Here is a 25,090-nt window from a genome sequence, read left to right on the forward strand (position 1 = left end):
GATGAGAGGCGAAGAGAGGAAGAACGGATCGACGAAAGGGAGAGAGAGGAGAGAATCGAGGGTTGGTGGCGGCCCAGACCCGGTCGATACGACCACTACCACCAACATCACCGCCGCCACCTCTACCACGACGTGCACGAGGCAGGACAGAGCGCGGAACTTGATTCCTATGCGAATGCACCGATACACCGCGGAACTATATCCCGTTTCTTTTCTCCGGCCTTACGTGCCTCCCTTTCTCTCTCTTTCGCTTCCTCCTCTTTCATTTCGCCGTTCATCTCCCGATATTTTTTCACCCCTCGCGCTCTCGACGATCCGCCATTTTGAGAGGGAACGTGCTCCCATCCCCCTTAGACGGGTCGATTTCTTCACGATGACTTTGGCACGTACTTACTGTCCTTCTTAAGATAACCTCAGACAAATCCAGCCATAGTTTTAATTTCGTATCGCGCACTCTGTTGTAATTATTGCAGCGTGTAATTATATCTGATAAGTACGTCGTGCGGTTGTATGAACTATGAAATAAAGCAGTCGAAGGAATCGTATTATGAGAAGAGGTGAAAATATAAAAAAGAAACTAGAAAATTCGATAAAATTATTTTTCGTTGCTTTTCATAACATTAGATATATTTTTTGATTAATTTTTTAATTCTTACAATTTTAAGGAGAAATGAAATATGAATAGAAATATAAATGAAAAAGAAATCCAATATTATTCAATGTGTGTAGAACATTTCACGTACACACTCACATTGCATTTTCTTTATGATTGCAGTTATTCTCTTGGACACAACAACGGAGGAGAAACTCGATTGGACGAGATATCCGTTCGGGCCTCAAGCTAACACTCCTGGCGTAAGTACACCCGAAATTTCTACGTCGCGAATTATAGAAGGCATCAAACTATTTCTTAAAATATTGGCGAGGAAACTTTTTCTTCCCCAACACGATAGAAAATTATTCGTACAGTCGCTAACCCTCGACTTCTCAAGCGATAAAAGCATCGAGAATCCGAAAGTAAGATCAGATTTGCCTCCCCCCTCCCCTCCTCGACGGAAGGACGAAACAATTTCTTAAATATCGCGAATTTCCACGGAAATATTTGACGTGCCAACAGCAACACGGGGAAATTCCCGTCGACATAGGAATTCCGCTCGCTCGCTCGCGCGCACGCTCGGCATCCTTTTCCGCGCGGCCAAAGGGAAATATTAAAAATGTCTCAAACATAAATTAATACTCTCTCGCGAGGTCGTTGCACGCGATTCAGGAGCTCTCTCTCTCTCTCTCTCTCTCTCTCTTTTTCCTTCCCTCCTCCGGCGATTGTAACAAAGGAGCGCGTAGATGGAAAAAAATTCCAGGACTTCCCGACATTTTCTTCTCTCTGTATTTTTTTTATTCTCCCCTCGCGGAGTGGAGAGGAGAAATCTTTTGGAACTCGACTGTCCGGGTTCCGGCGGGTACCAGAAGCACTTTATAGTCTCGGTACGCACGCGGCACATACGTGGGCTCCCGCTGGCCGATGCGCTCTCTCGGCGCCATGTTTGTTTTTCAGTTGTTAAGCGCGCAGCGGGCCGCCAGACAGGTTTAAATCAGCCTCCACCTCTCTCCGTTTCTCCTCTTCTTCCACCTCGTTCTCTTCCTCTGCCGATTCTCTCCTCCAGCACCATCCGCCTCCTCCCCCCGGCCTCCCTCGCGCACCACGGTCGGGACCGTATGCACCGCGCTCTCAGTCCGTGAGTCAGTCCGACCGGGTAACAAATTGCTTTTTGTTTGAACGGACAAATTAGTGATACGGCCGCGCCGGCACGGCAGAGGTGCCGGCCGAAAAGACGGGCGGGAGAAGGAGGGACAGACGCGGTGTTTATTTAAACATCGTAGGCACCAAGAGAATGCAGTTTCGCGCACACGGGGGACATCCTCCTCCGTGACCCTACGTGGGTGTCGGCCGGATATCTCGCGTTCGAGGCTTCGGCTCGATCATGACGATAAACTGGCGGCTATGATTTTTCTGGCGACCCGTCGGACATCTCGAAACTTATTGTAATTTTCATTACATACCCATCATACTTTCCCCTCTGTTTTTTTTTCTATCTCATTATCTACTCTATGCAAATCTTTACTCGATACTTTAATAATACTTGTATAGAATATTATTGTTGAGCGAAAAAGGCAATTTCTCTCTCTTTCTTTTTAAATGGAATTTAATAACTGTTCGCCTGTGTCTCCAATATCTCAGAAGTTTCTCGGCATAAACTTTTTACTTCTTTATTTGTATTTGTTCAATCGTCACAAATCTTCTCTTCTTTTGCCCTCGATCGTGAAGCGATCGAGTACGACGATACGCGTGCTCGTCCTCCTTTTTTTTCTCTCCTATCTCTCGCAACGTCGATCGTTAGTGTCGCAGCGCTAATCGCGTGTCGCCAGCGTAACACTCTGTTTGAAAAGGTTCTTTGAGGCTGCTGTTGATTTTTCTGGGTGCTAAACGTTCGACGCACCTTTCCCCTCTCCTCTCCCCCGCCGGACGGGAAACGGACCGAAGAGGGATGGCTACGCCGGCGGACCACGCACGGGAGTCTGATCTTTTTTTTCTCGGGAATGACCCGAAAAAGAACGCTCTGGCTGCGCACTTCGTCCTCCGTGAACCACTCGAGTTCACTTTGCACCTCCCATTCTATCTCGCCTGTCGGAAGTGCTACGTCCAAATACGCGTTCTCTTTCCCCTCTCTGTCTGTCTCCCTCTCACTAACGTTCCTAAACTCTCTGTCCTCTCTCTTCCGCGGACTCTCTCGAGCGCACGTGCTCCTCGTAAAAACGGCCGCGATATTAGTTACACCTACGAGCCTTTAAAGTCCCACCCAAAGCCCAAAGGTTCGTATTCTCGGCGCTAAGTGTTAGCATTCGTATACGATTCTCGTCGCCTATTGACACTTTGTCGTCTTCCTCACATCGGGCAAATAAAACTCACAAGCGTTGTGGACGACCGTTTAGCGTTAAAACGTGCGTTAATAATACGAGCCGTGGTTCCAAATCGATTTTTCAAACATTCCCGAATTCCGCTTATCGGCGATCTTCCTCGATTCAATCTCGTGACAAGTCTTCCGCTTTCGGAATTCCACGTCTCGCACGTTCCGCAGATCGATCGATCGATTGGACGGACGACAAGATTTGTCCATTGCCCGACGGTCGTAGATGACGAGAGAGACGATGTTCGATTTCCCGGTCGAGGAATTCACGTGGTTGTCCTCCTCGCTGCACGAAGAATGCATCAACGTACACGCGCGAACTAAAGTGGGGAATCCTCTTAGGCTAGTCCCGGGCTGATCCGTTTCCCCGAGAGAGAGCCGATCCTCCGCGAAGGAAGTCCGCGTCGCCCGAAAGCAAGATTGATAAAAACGAGAATGTTCTCACGACTCTCACCCTAATCAGTTTTCTCGGGTAGGGATTAGCGCGCCTCTCTCACGCACACGCCATTACCTTCGATCATGTATACGTGACGGGAAATTTATTTCCGTGGATGAATAATTTTCCCGAGGAGAGATCCGGGTTCAATTAGCCGCGCGCCGCGCATTATCCGAACTCGCCATATCAGCAAACAGGAAGGCAACGTTCGCACGCGCGGTGACGAGCGAGGAATGGAGTGCGAAATTATTTCCAACGTTCCAGAATACATTTTAAACAAATGCATCCGTCATTTAGACGTCGAGACATTCAGACTTTTTTTGTAATTCTTAATTAAGCGCGGGGATCAAAGGATCACTTACATTTTAATCGCACGAAGGAAAAACGATCGCGACACACTTTGCGGATGCCCTTCCGTCATTTTAATCACCTCTCTCCGGCATTAATATCCCGGACACGATAAGTACGCGCCCTTCCGACCGATAGCGGGGCCGGTTATTAATATACAAGTAAACGGAATTAGCTCAGAATATTTGAACGAGCCGACAGAGGGAGGACAAGGCTCGGAGCGAAAAGATGCTTTGATGCTAGCGACGAGGGTCAAAACTCCGCATAAAGGGCCGAAGATACGCCATGCTCTATCGTCGTATTACATATTCTATCTCGGTGGCCCTCCCGACCGACGACGACTTCCGATGAAACATGCGGGGAACGTACCGCTGGAATTAATTAAGCGTCCTTCTTGCTGACCCGGTACCTTACTTCGCATTGATTTAAATTCCTGTTTCAGACTTTTAACTTCATTTTTCGTACAAACCAAAGAAAGAGAAAGAGAGAGAGAAAAGTGAGAATTTCAGTGAATATCTGTAATTTTAAGTTTTTAAAAAACCATATTAAATATTACTCTTCTTAATTTTCGAAAAGTACATATAACTCATCGAATTTACCATATCGAAATATCGATAAGTGGGATCTTAAGAAAAATAGAGGGAAAGAAGAAATCGGGAAAAACTTTTCGTTGAAATTCCAAGCCACTTAGGAAAGACTAACGACGACGCTCTTTGATTTCGTTCTCGCCACTTTACTTCAAGCTAATTTCCATGCTTAAGAAGTCGTAATCCGATCATGACCGTCGAAATGAAGAAGTTTCGCTCACCCTTTGAGAATATCGACTTGCACTTGGCTGAAATTCGATAAAGTCGTGCGACTCGCGAGAATTCAACGGATGGAGAAACATTCTCCGGTCTGGCTGTTTCCAAGCGGCGCGTTTCGATACCCTTTCAATATTTCCGCGGGGGGTCAATCGTCGAGTCGGATTTCTACCAGTAACGACTCTGAAGTCGGATAGATTTTCGTCTCTCGCGCGCGTTTCGTCGAAATTTATTCTATGAATAGGAAAACGGCCGGGACGCGATGCGATCGCGAGAGCGCACGCTTAATGGAAAGGCGAGAAACACACAGAGGCCATTGGTCCATTGAGAGTAACGGTCTCTTCCTTCCACGAGCGTCCGTTGATCGTAGTCGAAGGCGAATGCTGGTGGCTCTCCGCCGGGCGATCTTGCGCCGTTCTTTTTATCCAAAAAAATTTATCGTCCTACTGCGAGCCGAGCTCGTTTCCTGATGTCACGATCAATTGCGAGAGACAGAGAGAGAAAGAGAAAGAGGAAGAGAGCCGACATTTAGAAAGTCTAATAAACAAGAATGGAACAAATTTAGGGAAATACTGTTCTGTGTACTTTTATGCGTAATGTCTCATTAGAAGTAAATTATTGTAGACCCGTAAGCGTGTATAAGTATCGTCGAAGGATTTTCGAGGGCACGGGGGGAGAAAATCCACTGGTAATAGGTTTCAAAGGTGCGCCGAAAGATTTATCTCCACGAAGATGGAAAGGGCCGATAATCTAATTCCAGACTTAATTCCCGACGATCTTTAAATTCTCGATCGATTGTAATTCGGAAACTGTGACAGACAGGAAAAATCTACTACAAATTGATAACAGAATTTGCATCTATTATCCGCAATATTATATTCGAATGAGTCTTATCGAATCGTCGAATGACAATTGGCGATTACAGATATGTTATATAAGTGGCGATCTCTCTGCGAGAGCGAACGATGGAGTTCAATGAACTTCCCTCCCCCCCCCTCCCCCCGGCGATACTTCCATAATACAATAATGAACGGTACTCCGATATTCGATGAACATCAATCCACCTTCATCCAAAGTATTCGGGTACTCGCCTGCCGAAAAAAGAACCCGCCCTCCCGCTTCCGTCGGATGCGCATGGTAGCCGAGTTCATTCTCTGCGGCTGATGAAACGTGGCTGATCGCGGTCGCAGTTCCGGCGAAAAGACCTGCCCGCCGCGATTCGCACGTGGCACTCAGGCTTCTATCTGACCGTTTCATCTTGCGCTTCCTTCATCTTCATCCATCCTCGTCTTTCACCCCCTTCTCGTCGTCTCCTTCTCCGGTAGCCGTCTCTCCTCCCGGTTCTTCTTTTATCTCTCCTCTTACCGCCTCTCGTACCACCGGCTCCCCCATCCCATCCCGTCTCTCCGCCTCTCCCTTTCTCTCTCTTTCTCACGTTCGTGGCTCCGGCTATTTAACCGCGCCCGTATCTGCATCTAAATGCGCTCCCCGAATGCGAAATTCACATAGTGATATGCGACTCGGGTAACCGCGTGTCTTCTTCAGGGACTTGGACGCTCAGAATATCGCTTTCGCGGAACGTCGCGACACGACACCCCGCGAGAACGTAATTGCCGTTAATGAGAATGTAACATACGCGCAACACAATTCTGTGAGATTCTGAAGCAGCTAATTTTTCTAATTTTTTTTTTTCCGAGTAACGTAACCTTTCTTGACGCTACGAAAATCGGTAAAACAGACATTAAAGCGTGTATACGTATATATGGATATATAAAATACCTTGTAGACCTTTGTAGACAACTAAATATACGCGGAAGGAACGAACGTGAGCGCGCCGAGTGCGTGTGGAAGAGCGCGTAAAAGTCAACGCAGCTGCGAGCATTCCACGACGTCGAGTGGCAATAATAAATATCGGGTTACTTTTCGGACCGTATCTGGAATAGACTAACTGACTATTAGCTAAATATTTATTAGTTAGATAAGCACACCTGATTTATTCCCTCCTCGGTTACAGGCTTGTTGTAAAAACCCCGATCCGCCATCGACATTATGACCCGTCTACGAGCATTTAAAAAAACATCTTCATCTCCCTGCCGGTGGCACGATTCACCCGGCGAGATTAACTACGCGCGGGATTGATTATTTAAAACCGCCTTATCGGTGACGCCACCCGTATACGGATTCCTAAGCCTTTCGCCTAACCGCTTCTTCTTCCAGTGCTCGTTTTGTATCTGATCGTGATTAGAAAGGAGACTTCTCTTCTGTCGCTCTCGGTCGAACTTATCATCTCGAGCGGAAATTTAAGACACGCACACACACATACGTGTGCCGCATCGTATCTCCCACTTCCTCCTTAGATTGTACACCCAGGTATTTCGTAGCGTGAAACGCATGTGCACAAGACCGATTTCGCGCCAATCGCGACCCTCGGTTTCGCGCTAACGCAATCGCATTTCCGTTTCTTCCGAGTAGAACGTGTCTGAATGTTCCCTTTCACCTTCGATTTATCGTCTCATGTCGCTATCGCGCGAGTGATAACAAAGAAAGCGACCGACGATGATTGTATCAATCTTTGTTGAATCATCTCTTTTATCAATGAAGCTATGTGCGTTTGAGAGAATCATATTTCTGATATCGTGTTCCAAGTAGAGAAAGACCACACACGAATTTTTCAGTTATCGTATTAGCGACGTTTCGAGCGCGCTAAAAATGCGGGCTTTTGCAAAATCCACACGCTTTATTTTTTATTGTTAAGTATTACCGAGAGATCTATAACATCCGCTCGCCACCGCGATATTTATGTGCCTGCGAAACGCTACGCCATACATCAATACGACGTAATGTGAGAGGAGAGAAATATGTCTTTGGTACTTAAAAGCGTCTCGCCTCACGTACACGCACACGGGATTTAACGGGCAGGTATCGAACCGCGCGAATAACGCGCGCGCGCGCGGGAAATAGTAAAACTCGTTCTCACGGAAACGTGTCGGCGAGTTCTCGAATTGCAAAACTGCCGCGCACTGCCTCGTAAAGTGTCACTAGGGCCGCGCGCATCGGGACCACCCCGTATAATCAAGGAACCTCTTTTGCATGCAGGCGAAGCTCACGCAAACGAAAAGTATCGATTACAGATTTCTCATCGAGTCTCCGCGGCACAGAAACAAATCGCCGGCATCCTTTAATTGCCGCTACTCGGCGGCACATTTTAGTAAAAGTTATGACAATGATAGACGCTTACCCACTATATTTCTCACGCGTCATTTTTTTCGAGACGATCTCTAAACCGTATATCATTTATAGAGCAGCATATCAATAAATTTAAAACTATGTTATGTAATTATCGCTTTTTAAATTAAAAGGTTGTGAGAAGGTTTGGAAACGACTATTTTGAGTACTTTTGCGAAAAGAAACGATTGAAGTTTATGAACGGTTCATAGAGTTATTTATAATATTCAATTTATGATTCATTTATAATTTATAGAAATGTAGTTCATCTATATTAAATTTATTAAGACAAATTACAGATATGAGTAATACGATTTATTTATGAGGAATTGAGGTCACGCTGCCATATAGTTAAACGAGATATATGTGGTCTGCGTGTAATTTGATAAGATAAAAAGCGAGTACCATAAAATTTCATATTCAGTGAACATGAACCGCATCATAAAAGGTAGATTTATTTTTATCTGTGCTTTCTCCCTTTCTCATTCTGCTCTTCTTGTTAACTACTCGTCAGATAGTTTAAGAAAATTTGCCTCCATTCGCTTATCACGAAACGTAAAATCATTAAGTTGAATTGGTACGCGCGAGTCGTAAAGGTCAAGATTCTTTGTGAAACGATCGTTAAGCCTTTTTGGATTAATTATTAAAGAACTCGGTTTGAGTCATATTCTCGTTTACTTTTCCGTGAATCTAATAATAAGATCCGAGGCTATTATCAAAATTTAATCGTAATAATTCCGAATAAGCGGGGCAGCTGGTTAAAGTACACGATCGTCCGCACGAAAGGGGGAGAATAATCGTTCGATATGATCCTAATTAGAGAAAATCAGTCGAAGTACAAAGGGCGGTACGACGCGATGCACGTAATAAACTTTACGTGTACCATGACTTCTCGGAGCCAGACGCGTTTTTCATGTTCGTTAATCCTGCGTACTAATTATACGGAAGCCAATCCAATTATTTGCCTTCATCGGCTACTACCGTCGGCCTCTCATCCTCAATGATCGAGAGCTATTTATCCGGGGGGGAAGAGGGAGGGGGAGGGGGAGGGGACCGCGCAGAAAATCGCGAGCCTTCGGGAATCCTCGTAAATTTCTTCGTACGCGCACGCGAAACGAGATCGAGCACTCTCCTCGACGTTAAGTAAAAAACGGCGTCGGCGAACTCGCGTTAACGTAGTAAAAAGTCTCGTTATGCACAAAATGGTAAAAGCATCTTGTTTGATAAAATATTACTTTGATTAAATATTACTTAGAAAATGTCTTTATGCACAGTAGCAAAATAAATAGATAAATTTTTTTTTCTTTTTCCTAACAGTTGGCTCGATAATCACTTCATTTCGACCGCTATGTAATTTAAAAAGACCAGATGTAATACTTTGTTCTCTATCTTTACGCAAATACCGCATCTGGTACACTTTTTTCCACTATTGTATATGTAACAGATGCGTCTGATAACGCGAGCGATTCGTATGGCAATACTTGAAACAGACGGAAATTCTTGTCGCGTTGCCTTCGTCGAGCAGTCAGAAAATCTCCGGAATTCCGTTTTCGCTTTCGTCGATGGCCTTTCCTCCTTCCATCCGAACCTCGGAGATAGTCGAGTGACCTCGCGCGCGGAACGAAATTAATGCTAATCCCTTGGAATTAATCCCACGGGCCGAATGATTGAATGGAGGTTGGATTATTCTGGTACGCGCCATCGGTCACACGAGTCGCGCGGCCCGGCGAGCCGTTTCCACGGGATTAATCACCCCCGGTGCGCTTCTTTTCCTACCCCGGGTCGTAGGGCTTTTTTCCGCATTTTATGACCTCGCGGGTGGATTACTATCGACTTTTTCGAAAGCGCGCCACCGTGCGCTTTGACAAATAATGCACGATTTTTCCCGACCTGCCGCCCGCGAGGCATTTCACGAGAGGGTTTTTTTTCAGAGTTTTGCCAGAACTGACGAATGTCAATCGACACCGTCGATTTTTTTTTTATGACGTGAGATTATGGCAGCTTGAGCTTGATTTTAACACTGTGATAATTTGAGTGTCAGTGTCAATGTAGCACTCAAATTATCACAGACTATAGTAGGATTAAATCTTTCCCAGTAATAAAAAATAGATTCTAAAAAAAAAATATGAAAAATGCGGTAACAATTTTATTAGACGAGGAATATAAAATTTTATCAAAATTAATTCAGAAGAAATCGAAATGAAACCAATACTACTTATATCTGTGAGATTCGAGGTAAAATTACTATCGACTTGTAACTTTATTATTGCACTTTCTAACTTTAGGGTATTAACTTAGTGAGAATTTTATTTTATTAGATTATATTACGTAATATGAGCCTTATTGTAAATCACGTATAAATTTAAGATAACGCGACGACTAGATTAAGCGAACAGTGAGATTAAGCCGCATTAATAAATCGGGCGATCCTCGTAATTTCGAGTCTCGATAATCGCCCTTTGTTCCCGTCTCCGGGAGATCGTCTTATCTGGTAACCACGGGGATGACTCGGATGATTCACATCGACAAACGCGCAAGCTCCTCACAGTGTTATCTATTTATTGATAATGACATTGACCCCTCCGCGCGATGATCGTCATCGGCGCTGGCTCGTCGGATCATCGCCGCCGATCTCAGCATCTGGATCTTTCTCTCTCTCTAAATTTCCCCCTCTCTCGCGTGCCGGGTGACTGTGCAGGTTAAAAAAAGTCGTTCCTCTCTCACCCTCACCTCGTCGTGTTCGTCGACATTAACGTTACGACGGGAGGACGAAACAGACGAATGATCGTTTATTAGAACTGATAGCGTTTTAACTGGCTGAGATATTTCAGGCCGGGTGAACCGACAAGAAGAAAGCCGCGAGGACGAGGGAGGAGAGCGAGAAGAGATCTATAGCCCATCCAGTACGAACCATATGTGCGTCCGTATATCGGTGTGCGTGCGCGCGGATACGAACGCGAAGCAGCGCGTGGGCTTGAATTCCGTCCGATTAAGATTTAATTTTTAAATCACGGCCGTTCGCCCTGCACGAATCTACATGATTGCCGAGACACGTGCCGTCCTGCGAAACGTGATTGCGCTTCGTTTGCCATTCTCATACGACCGCAATATCTATCCGGCGGTGTTTATTCCTGCACAGGGGGCGAGATTTCGCGACAGATGGCTGAAACCTCGATGACGATTTGTCGATGTGCCCCAGCGATTACATTCGATCGGGCAAATGATTCGTACCATCGGGCAAATATTTGCAAACCGCTGAGAGTGTAATAACGTTCACATTTTGGTTTTCAATTTGGGAATGTCAGAGAATCGTGTGGGTATAGAGCGGAATAAAAGATTCTCACGTATAATGATAATTAAAAAATTTTGAATGGGGGAAATGGTCAGAAATGTACATTTCTCGTGAAAGATTAATGATGGGAACTCTCTTTGACGGAAACTCGGCCCCTTTGAGGAGTTTCTTTTGAAATATGAAATATGAAATTCTAGAATCATTATGTGAACCCTATCGTTGATGAATCGATACCTTTACAGAACGTGGACGAATGCTGACCTAGCCAAAGTGGTGGCTAGGTCACAAACCGGACGCGACGGCTGCACAACGACCATACACGGTTCCTGGGAACCAGCGCACGCGCGGCATTATGTACGCGTGTCAATCTCCATCGCCGGTCGCCTTCCGTTTTCATGAGGATTAATAAAAGCCTCGTTCTAACGGCGGGAACTGTATATAGACCCGTCTTGTGTAAATATTGATTCCCGGTGTTATCGCCCCCAGAATTGTACGGCCAGAAATTTGGGTGTTTGATACTGTCATCGAGCTGTCATGTCGCTTGCCAAATGTCGTGTCTATGAAACACCTCGATTATTATGCTATCACGCGTGACTAGTTGTGAATAGTTAATCTTTTTCACAAGCGTCTCCCGCCGCTTTTTGCACTTAAAGCGGAACAATCGTATACCTTATAGAGAGAGAAAATGGGACGAAAAATGCTTTAGAAAGCGTGACTAACGGAACAAAGCTCATTTTTTCAACGAGTCAATAAAATAGTTTTCTACTTTTCTTATTTTGGACTAAGAGAGATTCTGTGTGATATATTCTTGCCTTTTATCAATTCAAGTGTACCATCACCGAGCGATGACAAAAATTACAATGTTCCGATCTCGGTCCCTTAACTTTCATGCCGCGGACTCGTCACGAACGTAGCGCGTCGTATTCGAGAAACGTGGATGTTGGACTTGCAAGATGCAGCGCACCCGAAAAAGCAGTTTCTGGGAATTAAAATCATAAAGACGGGCGGCCACGGTGAATACAAAATCCGCGGCTACCATCTGTTTCCCAGGCGAAGACGGGCGCGCCGCAGGTAGGGCTCGCCGCCTCGCATCAGCGGCATAAATCCAGGCTTATGATGTCGTTCCCCTTTTGACGGATCTCGAATTCACGATGAATTAATGGGATCGCGTGCGGAATACGGCGCAGGGAGAAGAGGTCGAGAAGTCGCGGCACGAGGCCGCGGCGGGGTCAAACGCGGACCGGAAGATGTACTGGGGGCCCTCGTCCGTCGCCGCATTTTACGACGCCAATTGTACGTGAGCCAGGTTGCAGACTCTACTTGCATAGTCGATGTCGCGTTTGGTGCGCGCCGACGTCGTACGTGCATTTCTTTACCGAGGGCGATCGTCCGTCGTCTTTATCGATCTGCCCGATGTGTTCGGCAAACGTCGCGGCGATGCACCTGATGCTTTTTACTCGCTCGCTAAATTTCGCATTCGCGCGTGCGAGGTTTCAGCCTATTATTAATAAATCATTATTATCAAATATTATTAATAAATCAATTGATAGTGTGACAATTAGCAAAATAGAAATAATCAAATTTATCAATTAATTATACATATTTTATATATATATTTTTCGTTATTTCGTCGACAGAAATTAAACATATTTCTACCGTAATTTCGACCCCGTTGGCTGCAAGAAGGATAGGTAAAAAAGTTTCGCAGAGACCGACGGTACCTTTTCGAGCGCGTCCTGCCTACCGACGAGATATCTATTAGGATGGCAAAGCCTCTCCTAATGCATCTGTACGTTTCCCATTACGATTCGGCGCGCGTGGGTTAAACTAACGAGACCAGGCGACTGGGAAGCGAGGGTGCGCGAGGGCGATGGGGAGAGGATTTCGTATCGGGGACGATCGGAGGATGAGAGGACAGAGAGGCCGCCGGGTAGTAAGAAGGAGCACGATGGGGCGAGAGATAATTTGGAAACGACGGAGAGAGCGGGACGCGGAATACGTTGGCACGTTGGCAAAGAAGGGAGGGGGCACGGAGGGCGAAAAGCGATGTCGGAGAAAGCGGGATAGAGGAAGGGAGAGAGAAAGAGAGGACGGTGAGCGTCCCACGGTTGAGTTTCCATCTCGATTGGCGCGGGTTTCCATGACGACCGGTACGTGACCACGTTGCCCATGGGGAAAACAGCGGAAAGAAAGGGGTGGCAGGCAGAAGGGAGGGAAGAGGGTGAACGGCGGGACGCGCGAGAGTGTCACGGGCGCAACGACTCCTCCGTCCTGCTCTGTCGTCTCTCCCTTTCATCGACCCCCCTTCCCCCTCGTACTCCGCGCCAAGAGAGGACGACAAATAAATGGATACAGAATACGGAGATAAGAGAAGAAAGAGAGGCAACGGTTAAAGTAACCGTGAGCTCTCACGTCGCAAGACGACCGACTCTCAGAAAACTTTACAGCCAGCCATCAGGGGAAGTCCGTTAGTCGGGCGGAACGGATCGTCGCGAGTTGTCGGAATTGAATTCGTCAATTGTCGGCGGGACGGTGTCGCTTTGAAGCCGGCGGGATCGATCGTGCGTTCTTCCTTTGCTTATCCAACGATCTCTCGGCATCGGAGGCCAGCGTCGTTTCGTAGTTAGAGACGCTGTGTCACATCATCATGAATAATTGGGAGGCTACTACTTACAAACATTTTTTTTTTTACTAATTAGTACTAATTATCATCATAGTGCTGGACGCTGCTATTGGTAATTAATGTCATTACGCTATCGGTGTGACAGCACAAGCCGAGACTTTTTATCAGCAAGTAGTATCATTAAACTTCGTGAAGTGTAACTTTTCTTACGCGATCAGATGGTGCGTAGGGACGGCAAACGACGGCACCGCGTAATAACTCGCGTAATCACTGACCGTATGACATTTAGCGTGATGCACGAGATGCACGAGGAAAAACGATTCGAACGGATTGAAGCACCAACATCGACCGACCCTTCGAGAGGCTTTCTCTCTCTTTCTCTCTCTCTCTCTCTCTCTCTCTCTCTCTCACTTCATAGTGGTGGATTGCCAATTTGTCGGAGGGTCGAACGGTAGGATCCGCATCCGTGCACTTCTCTCTACCCCCTCAAAGGACCTCCAGCCAGCAGCACGAGAACTATATCCCAAGCTCTCTCTCGGTACTGCCGCTCGTATACGGCGTGCGCGCGCGCACGCGAGACGAAAATCCACACGCACGTACGCACGCAGGATCGATGATTCATCCCGGGGAGCCGGCGTTGCCCTGAAATAAGGAGCCCGACCGACCGACCGACCGAGAGCAGCGACGAGAGAGAGGTGTTCCGTCTCTCGGCTTTTCTTCCCTCGGCGCGAGACGCGCATACCAAGCGTTCTTTGGTAGCCGAGGGTCGTGCGGAGGAAGCGGAATAGAAGTGACAGTCGGAGCGAAAGTCAATTTGGGAAAGCCTGACTGTGCGCTGTTCGAAAAGAAGGGAAGAAAGGTGCGAGCACACACAGGGAGCTCCTCCGTTCGAACGGACGTCAGGAACGCCGTTCCGACCCTTCCTCTTCCCGTCGGTCGCGCGGTCCTTCACGATTTCCCGACGTCTCGTCGTATCGTATCGGGCACACGTATTGGAACCCTCCCTTTCCGGAGAAAGCTATTCTACGTCTACGTCAGCTTGTTGCGCGCTCGAAAGCGAATTCTAACTCTAAACTCGAGAAAATTGAGGAAGCGAACTTGGAATTACACCGCGATGAGATGTATAAGGGAGATGCGATAGAATTCACAAGTATCTTGGGAAAGGGAGCTTTTATTGATCGAAAAATTTATTTCACACATTTCATCAGAATTTTATCGTAATGTTTTTTCCCGTCTTTTACCTCATTCACACGTCATACATATGATGACATTTTTTTATTCATATCTTTTTAATTTTAAAAGAAATTTTATGAGAGAGAAACTAATTCATGTAATAATTATTGGGAATAAAAACTGTCGGGATAATTGGGAGCGTGCCCAACTATTGCCACAGGATGCGATTTCTACAAAGTTTTGAAGTACCCCCTGCATGTAATCATTCCGTACCAAGTATCTTGCGAGCGCATCAATGAAGTAGCAATCTTTCTCTAAGTATAGTTTCAACGAAACGATACTCACGTATTGAATCGTTTCGAGTGCATACCACTGGGCCTGATTCTATCCCCCAGCGAATACCTCTACTTAACGTGCGCGCCTCGCTGCGATTCCACTGCTGACCTCGAAATTCTGTGCTATATTCGCCCGCTGTGTGTAACCCGAGTAAAGAAGTTGGCGTTGTGTGCTCGTCGTATCGTCGTACAAAGAGCGAAGTCCATCTAGACCGGAGATATATCCCGATCGGTATCGGTAAAGCGTTCGTTTATAGACCGTGCCGAGGATCGAGAAAGAAAGAGAAAGAGAGAGAGAGAGAGAGAGAGAGAGAGAGAAAATATCTTAAGAAGATCGTGTTTAACGATCTTTTAGAGTCGGCCAGTTGGCCGGTGGTTACCGCGCGCCGGATATACTACTTGTAAGACACGCGCAATGAGAGTAACACACAGGGTTAAGCGTGTACCACCGGTTACATTGTATCTCGCGGTGGTCCGGCCAGCATCGCGAAGCCCGGGTAAGATTGGATCTGCGAGTATCGATCATGCATCGAGATGAGACCTGGGCCGGGGCTCTCCGCTCCATTCGAGTACTAATGGAAAGACTGGTATTCATGTGAACGGCCTTCGGGGCCTCTGCAGGCCGTTGCCTCCGCATTCGTTCCTCCTCCTCCTCCTCCTCCTCCTCCTCTTCTTTCTCTTCCTATCTTGCCTCTCTTTCTCTTTCTTTCCCTCTCTCGCGCGCACTTCTTGTTCTTGCCGCGCTCCGTCTCCATCTCTCTCTCTCTTTGCACGCATAAACGCTCTCCCGCTTCTTCTTTCGCACTCGCACTCTCTGTCACTCTTCCTTCTTCTACTTTCAGATCCGTGTATATCCGTCATCCGGGCCGCGTCGTTAGACGAGACTCTGTTTATTGACGCGAGTCTTCGAGTGGCTCCTTGCTCCTCGTTTCCTCCTCGATGCCTTGGTGCCATTTACCGTACACGGGATGTACGAATGTGTCTGCGTGTTACAAATGTGTGGATATGTGTGTGTGTGTTCGCAGCTTAATGCGCTTTCATCTGAAATCTCGACGGTGCCACGCGCGTCTTTCCACGAGAATTTCGTACCGCGGGATCAGAGATAATGGACTCGGGGGAAAGACAGCGGAATATATCGACGGTACAAAATGGGGCGGGTGGGCGAGAAGAAACGACGACGGTGAGATTCGAGGCTTGTTTCTAAGTCTTATTAAAGTTGGCCGAACTTTCCCGCGAGACACAGTCGTTGAGATGTCACGATGGGGAAAAGTACAAGATAAGGGATGGACCGGATGGATTAACGACTAACCGGACGGATCTGGGCGATTTTCCTATGAGCGATGCGGCCTAAATTTCTTTTTTTTTAATATAGCGGCAGAAACACAATTAGCTTTTAATTTCCCTCACAAAGAAGGTCACACGAAATTTATCTTCTATCAAAAGTATATCGTTATACTTTTGATTATATCATTTATGTGAATCAATTAATATATTTTAGGTTAACAATTTATAAGTCCTTTATTTCATCAACATGTTTTTATTTTCTCGATGTTAACTGATAGTTGTTGCTTTTTTAGTGAAGCAAGACTTTTAAAAAACATAGCTGTTTCAATATTATTACAAGATAAAATCTTTTGATTAGAGAAATGTAGTGCGAGCGATAAAAGACACCCTCCATCTACTGTTCCGCATTTGACAGATTCACACTACGCTGTGGACGGAATACAAAGCGCGCGCTCTCGTTCATCGGGCGATAGGCGCCTTTAACTGAAATCATTGGGACTAGATCCCGTTCGGCGATAATCATCCGCGATGCGACAAGCGGGTGCGTTCGGGTTCGCGTCTCCACCACTCGACCGACGTGTTTCGCGCGCGTGGAACGAATTTATGTACATGTATGTGCGACGCGCGGCCCCGGCGTGAATGCACTGGAGGGTGTCAGAGATAGAGATAGAGAGAGAGAGAGAGAGAGAGAGAGTGAGAGAGAGCGGCGACGGTCCGTTGCGCGCCGCGTTCCCTATCACGAGGAGTAATTGACTATATAATGGATTCCTGCGACTGCGATACGTCAAACTGACAGGTCCAGGGGCGTGTGTCGAGAGTCCGCCGCTCGGCCGAGTCCTTCGATATTAAACCCAACCCCCGACGAGAGCGCGGACCCTCCGGCTAATTCGTGACGATTTTATAAAGCTGACGCCTCTCCCCCGCCTACTAACCGGGGTGAATGTGCGAATTAGCATAGAACTATGCCGAGTTCGGGCGGACCCTTTTGCGAGGCGATTGGAAAAATTGTATTGACTACGCGGTATGATTAGGTATACCCTGGCTGTCGTACGAGGTGGAGGGTTACAAAGAAGCATTATTATTTACTCAAGATAATACGGAGTATGTTTATGTCGGATAAAATGTATCAGATTGAAAACCGAAAGTATAAATTGCACGGTATTATGACTTTTATAATTCCGAAGAAAATTGACATTTGTTTCTCTACTTTTTAACGTGTTATATTGTCTATATAAAATGTCCTTAAAAATTGTATGTACTTCTATTATCTTCTTCGTGCTTACATGGTCGATAATTGGGTTTGAACTATCGCTGTATCCGCTTCAATCTCCGAAGATTCTCGGAGCGGAGAGACTTGCGGGGAAATTCAAGCTTGTCTGATTCAGTCCACGTGGCCCCCGTACGGCCCTTCTCGTTACCGCATGACGTGTGCTGTCTCGTCAGGGGCGTTCAGCCCCCCCCCCGACACGCGACGCTGACGACGTGCACCGCGTTAACTCGAAATATTACGACGACGGTTAAGCTCATTACGGATGGGTGGTTATCATAAGATACACGAGCCGTCGTCGGCCGCCCGACAAGTAGCGAGCGGTCCATCGACGGCGGATTTCGACAAAAAAAGAAAGGTGGCACACTCGGAAACCCGTTTCTAAAATAATCTCGAATCCTAGGAAGATATTCCCGACACGTCGGGAAACTTAATGAGGCTGGCATAACACACGGCCATTAAGTATCATAATCTCGTGTCGTAGCGCCAAGTGGATCCTTCCTGTAAACGTCGAAATGTGATTCTGTGATAAATGGTTACGAATTCTTGCAAGAACATATATAATGTGTCGTTTAATGCATAATAAATCAAGTAGGATGATGTCTCTTTCGATTATATTGCCGATATTCGGCAGGATGATTTCTTTTATCGTTTAAGGAAAACGGAACCTCTTTTTCTTCGTGAAGGCAACCGTATCTCATCCCCGATACAGTTTCAGACCTGCGCGGCAAATAGAAACATCGGGTCATCGGATATCGGCATAGCCGAATTTTTCGATTGCCCACCCCGCGAGAAGCGAGGAGTCGATCTTCCCGTCGTAAATCTCGCGGCTGGAAATTGCTTCTCCCAACAGCGTTTCGATCCCGCGAAGGAGAACAATTTGTCCTTTTCTGGAAGGAGGATCCGCGCACCCCGTAAGCATTTCCTCGGCTCGAATAATCCAGAAATAAATTTTCACCCGACACCTTCTCTCTCATCCCGGTTTCCTTATTTCACCGACGATCTGTTCTCCCCTCGCACGCGTACATACGTATATTCGCACGCGTCTACGTACGTACGAGAGAAAGAGAAAGAGAAAAGAATCTCAGTTAAATGCCGAGGAGCCGTGGAAGTGCTCCTTAAACGGCCTTCCTGCCAATCTTTCGTCCCGAAATACGGTTATATCGGCTTTGGGGTGCGCGGAATAAACGGTTACATAAAGTTTTCGATTGGCGCGTGGCGTAACCACCCCTGTCCGAGGGATGGCCGCCCTGCCCGGGGATACACATATGTGCACTTGTTCGCCCGTAACGGACGAACTACCCTCGTCCGGACGCTGTATTATATCGCGGGCGATATCAGTGCCATTGTATTTAAAGCGACGACCATTTCACGAATTGGACCGTGCTTCAGTTAATGAACTTCCTACGAGAGGATAATTGACGGAATGCTCACTATAAATTTGCTCTTATGCTTCTCTATCGAAATTACTCGTGTCTTTAGAATTCTAACAATAGCATTATCACACACACACACACACACACACACACACACACACTCTCTCTCTCTCTCTCTCTCTCTCTCTCTCTCTCTCTCTCTCTCTCTCTCTGTCTCTTGTTTATACCTATATAGCATCTAACATCGATATTGAAAGTATAAAAAAATAACTATAAAATTTCAGAAAATATTAATTTCAATTAATATCAAATACAATTTTAAGCTCTCTAATAACGATCTTTTATTCCGCGTAAATTCATCATGAACGTAATTAGCGTTCGATTCTCCCGAAGGTGTCGGTTAAAGCGATGGTAAGAAGAACGAGGGAAAGTTCGATCGCGTCTGGATGCGGTATACGTGTCCGTCGTAAGAGTGGTCCATAGTGCCGGATGCACGTAGCTCGACGGAGGAGAGGAGCCCTACGTGCCTGCCGATGCAACCTCACCCCAAGGGTGAGGGTTAACTCAGCCCCCTGCCACGAGAGAGCTCAATATATATTAAGATCCGCGAACCCCTCGGACTAAAAGTTCGTAACGCTCCCCCTCCTGTGCTCCGTGGAAGTCTTCCTACAGACTCTCGCTAACCTCCCTATCCGACGGATACGCCGTCGGAATTGCGATTATGGTGGCGATATTACTAGCGTAGAGGGGCAGTGCCCCATCCGCGAGGGTGGCAGCAACCTACGTCCGTCTTTAGTTCCTCCTCTTTTTTCCGCTTATCTCGCACGCTCGCGCGCGCGCGCACATTCTGGGCTTATTGACTTTACTTCTGAGCCATCAGCTCGTACCTATTTACTTGCCACGATTTGATCTGCGAGCAAAAAGTCATGGGCGGCAAACGGTTCTTTTCCTTCGGATAACAGTGAAAGCACCACAGGGTGGCTCGCAGGTACCTAACGTTGGTTTGTGTCAACCACATGACTCCCAAAATGTGACCTTTTGTCAGCGTTACTTTCCTCAAGCAAATTATAGACGTCTAACCGTAAAAAAAGAAAGGGCAAATAGCTAGTTATAGTTAATAAGAGCCTCGACGTGGGTACTTATTGTGATCTTAACAATAAGACTTACGACGTACGTAACAGAGACTTCTGAGTATCTCCGGAGTTTTTACCTCGATGTGTGGATGCGTGTGAAAAAAATAACACAAAATGGAATGTCACGCTTTGATACAATTTTGCGATTCCTCATCCGTCGCTACCCCTAAGGAGCAAAAGCTGAGGAAAAACCTGAGTTAGTGGTTTGCACGTGCCGTACCTCTCGCTTCGTGCTTTCGCCGCCAATGCGGAAAATAACGAGAGACAGAGCGTCTACCTGCTTGCGAGACGGCGAGGCGAGGGCGCGCGATCGATACCCGGCCACAAAGACGCTAACCACGGCATAGTTTTCATCGACATCGAACGGTCATCGGTCGATCGCGCGATACGCAAATGCACAATCTATACCGGTTCATACTTGATGCAACCAGGTAACTATACGTTCCAGAAAGAGACTATCGTATGCTACTCTACTAATCCCAATGATATTTTAACATTAAGCTACAGCATTATGTTATAGCTTCTATCTTCACTTTCTGTGCGGAAAGTTTGATCGCACAATTTATTGCGATCTTAACAATAAAGATTTACGGCGCACAAAACAGAGACTTCTGAGTCTCTCTGGAGTTTTTACTTCGACGTGTGGATTACTTACATATGAAAAATTCTTAATGAAAAATTGCAAGATCTGTTACAATTATTTTTATTCTTTTACATCACAAATCGTGACGTAAATCTTAAATAAGTGGCAATCTTCCGTAAAGCCAGAACGAGAAAAATGCCTCGTCCTGTGTCTGCGCACGCGGAAACTGACGGAAACCGATACCGTGGGATTACGATGAGATATAATGCAGTGGCTAATCGCCTTTTTCCTTCCCAATTCCGATGAGTAATTTCACGAGACGGTCACGCCAGTGGGAAATCCGCCTCGCCGAAAAATCGACACGGCGCATTAAAACGAGGACGACTCTCGGCGCCATCCAATTAAATGCCGCGCGGCGTTAACGACGCGTCTCTCCTCCGTCTTTTCCTCGCAACTCGCAGCAGCGAGGATGAAAGCGGCAGGCATAGACACCGGCCATGGAGCGCCCTGCAAAAGGGAGGATGAATTTTACCGTCCTAATGAAATTTCCCGAGACGATAAAGAACCTTGGTGGAGGCGTCGAAATAAATATGCGGCGGTGATAGTGGCGCGTTTTCTCACTTCTCTAATAATCCCGGGATGAAACGTGATAATATTGATTAGCAGGAAAAAAAGGGGAAATAACTGTAGGATAAAAGAGCACAAGAAGCAGATTTGAAGAGCAGATTTGAATTCTTCAGATATTCTTATTCTTGATTTGCGTATAAAGCGATATTCATTAATCTAATTACTTATCCCTGCGAGAGTATTCTATAAAAGAGAGCACGCCGTATGCTTACTTTAAAAGCGGCGCGAATCCAGTTTCGCAAACCTCCGCTAAAAACTATTAATTGCGATCGGAGGCGTGCGAAGGGTACCGGATCGTAATTCGATGCGCGGACGACGGCGAATTGCGGGACTGTGCACCTCCGTGATTCCCGGCTACTGGTACTCTCGGCAGCGTGCGGACCGCTGAAAAAGCTTTTTTTCGCCGGCAGCGCTTTAATGAAATTTTTTCGACCTCGTCATCGTCCCCGTAATAATCTCCCTTTTGCGACCGGGTAGCCGGCGCGGCTGAATTTATTGCAGCCCGCCTGCCGGAAACACGTCCGCGAGGAAATCTTCTGGATAAGAGGCTCACGAGCTCTACCTCGGTCTACCGTTTTTTGTCACTCCTTACCTGCCGAGTCTTTCCTGGTCCGAGTATGAAATACGCGGGAGCGGAGAGGCGCGTAAAAAAAAAGAGTGGCGGAGGAGAGGAGAGCGACTGAGCGGCGAGAGAGGGAGGGAGAGAGGGAGTAAGAGAGAACGAAGGAGAGAGAGAGAGAGAGAGAGAGAGAGAGAGAGAGAGAGAAAGGTTCCGGTGACGGCGAGGACGACGACGATGGATCCTTCTTGCCCTGGTCGGAACTTTTTGCGGTCGCTCTTGGGACGAGCCCGAGAGCCGAGGGGGGCAATAAAACTAATGGTAACGCGCGCCAGTAATTCCTTGCGGTCTGTTTGTCGCAAGTCGACGACCTGGCCTCTCCGCCTCGTCATTTACCGAGGGAGGATTCTACAGGCCAATGTCGGCCGACAACGACAATGACGACGGCGGGTGGTGCTTTCTCGCTTTCGTCGCGGTTGGTGGTAACACGTAGAATTGGGTTAGCATCGCAGATTTTAAGTGCCGGATGCCAAATTTCTGCACGAAATGCGATCGACTTTCACGATACCCTTCCCAGAGGAAGGGTCTCCGTTTTCGACCATTGTCCACGCTGGTTACATTAACTATAACTGTAAGAACTAGAATAGGAAAAAAATAGAATTTGACCATGACCCACATATATGCTAACGTTTTCTTTTTTTTTTTGCTGTCCTACAGTGGGTGGAGGAGTCTTTTACGAACTTCGACAAAGGCATCAACTGGCGGAGTTACGTTGTGTGCGACGTGGCGTATAACAATGTGAACAATTGGCTGTGGACGCCGTTCATAGAGAGGGGTCCGGCGAATCGCATGTACATAGAAATTAATTTCACGACTCGCGACTGTTCGCTGTTCCCCGGGAACGCTCTCAGCTGTAAGGAGACTTTCAGTCTACTCTACTATGAGTTCGACGCCGCCACCAAGGAGCCACCCCCGTGGGAGCCGGACAGTTACAAACTTATTGGTGAGCGATGACGAAACAAAGCATGACAATTAAATCTCGGAAATAGGATAATGATATTATTTTGAGAATAATAACTCTAACTCAGCTTGCTTACCTTAATAGGGATATTAAGAGTATAACTTTTTGAGAAATTTTTTGAAAGATAGAAATTTAGAATTTGCAATTTGGCGAAGGTCGGCCGACCGAGAATTTTAGAATTTTGCATAATTATTAAATTCTATATTTTTTAACAGCTATCTTTAACTGAATTCGTCGACCTCAGTATCTAGAACGGTTTTTCATGCCAATTTTACGTACTTGCAGGTCGCATAGCCCCGGGCGAAGGTAGGTTCAACATGAACACCGAGGTAGTGATCAACACCGAGGTAAAGTCGATTCCGGTGACGAAGAAGGGCGTTTACTTCGCCTTTCGTGATCAGGGCGCCTGCATATCGATTTTGGCCATCAAGGTGTACTACATCAGTTGTCCCGAGATCTCGGTGAACTTCGCCCATTTTCCGGCCACGCCGACCGGTCGCGAGGTTGCGCTCATCGAGCAAACTCGCGGCATTTGCGTCGCGAACGCCGTCAAAATCGCCCAGCCGACTTTCCTCTGCAAGGGAGACGGCAAATGGTACCTCCCGACGGGCGGATGCCACTGCAAGCCCGGCTACCAGGCTGACACGGACAAGCAGGAGTGCAAGGAGTGTCCGATAGGCAAGTTCAAGCACGAGGCGGGCTCACATGCCTGCGAGCTATGCCCGGAGCACAGCAAAGCCTCCGATTACGGCTTCACGGAGTGTCGTTGCGATCCGGGCTATTATCGGGCGGAAAAGGATCCTAAGAAAATGCCTTGCACGCGTGAGTATTAATCGAACTAAACTACCAATTTTTATAGAACGGTCGTCTTTTATCGTTTATTTTATAATTAGAAAAATAATTGTCCAAATAATCCCGAGATTTATGAGTTTCAAAGAATATCTTTGAAAAATTAAGATTTCTTGAGCGTCTTCATTAAAATATTAAATTTATAATTGTATTATATTAATTGTTTGATATAACGTTTGTGAATTGCAATACATTAAATTAAAAATTTTTGCGTAAGCGGAAGATGAAAAGAATTTGGAGGACGGGCGCGTTCCGCGAAAATCTTCAAGAATATACTTCTTGCAGAACCACCTTCGGCGCCGCAAAACCTGACCGTCAACTTTGTCGATCAGTCCACGGTGATCCTTTCCTGGAACGCGCCGCATATGCTGGGTGGCAGGACCGACACGACTTACAGAGTGGACTGCGATTCCTGCAGCATGGGCGTCAAATACATTCCCAATACCGTGAGTTTTCCTAAAAAGCCGTATATTATACGCGAGTATATACAAAAATTTGCGCGGTAGTCGAATATTAATTCTTCGAAAAGATCAAAAAAATTTAACGGGCGGGTCCGCTTCGATTTTGCAACAGGAGATCTTCAACGACACGAAGATCACGATAACCGGCCTGAACGCGGTGACCACCTATCGCTTCCAAGTGTTCGCCGAGAACGGCGTATCGTCGTTGGTCGGCAAATCGGAATATGTGGACATTACCGTTACGACGGAGGCGAGCGTGCCGAGTCTAGTGAGCAACGTCAGGATCACGAGTGTCAAGAGCTCGGAGCTCAGCATCAGTTGGGACGCGCCGGACATCGGAGCTGGCGGAGACAACGATCTTGTCGAGCGATACGAAGGTAAGCTAAAGAGCCACATATTGCTACATTGCATTGCTACGCCATTGTACGGCAAGATCAATTTCAAATTGTCACTCGATCGCGCCCAGTGGCGGCGGTGGGGATTAATAATCGTCTCGATATCTGGTACAGTGAGGTGTTACCCGCGCTACGACGACGCCACTAATGCAACCGTCATTCAAACGTCCGAGCTGTCCGCCACGTTCAAAGGTCTCAAGCCTTCCACGGATTACGCGATACAGGTTCGCGCTAAGACCACCCGCGGCTGGGGCGAGTACACGCCGGTGATATTTAAAAAGACACCCCACGCGATGGGTTTAGGTAAGCGCGCGTTTAGATCAGCGGCATTTAGATT

General features: G+C 46.8%; 1 protein-coding gene across 1 annotated transcript in view; it reads left to right on the forward strand.

Moving 5' to 3' along the window:
• Window positions 1-765: 765 nt before the first annotated feature.
• The window catches only part of LOC105458416 (ephrin type-B receptor 1-B), a 36,669-nt gene continuing 12,344 nt past the window's right edge, over window positions 766-25,090 (forward strand). The window contains exons 1-6 of the mRNA XM_011703709.1: window positions 766-855; window positions 22,745-23,030; window positions 23,334-23,870; window positions 24,183-24,343; window positions 24,471-24,735; window positions 24,868-25,056. Of these exons, the coding sequence (XP_011702011.1) occupies window positions 766-855; window positions 22,745-23,030; window positions 23,334-23,870; window positions 24,183-24,343; window positions 24,471-24,735; window positions 24,868-25,056 (1,528 nt within the window). The remainder of the gene's footprint in view (window positions 856-22,744; window positions 23,031-23,333; window positions 23,871-24,182; window positions 24,344-24,470; window positions 24,736-24,867; window positions 25,057-25,090) is intronic.

This window comes from Wasmannia auropunctata, unplaced genomic scaffold, assembly GCF_000956235.1.
Source record: "Wasmannia auropunctata unplaced genomic scaffold, wasmannia.A_1.0 LD334538.1, whole genome shotgun sequence".
In the NCBI taxonomy this organism is placed as follows: Eukaryota; Metazoa; Arthropoda; class Insecta; order Hymenoptera; family Formicidae; genus Wasmannia; species Wasmannia auropunctata.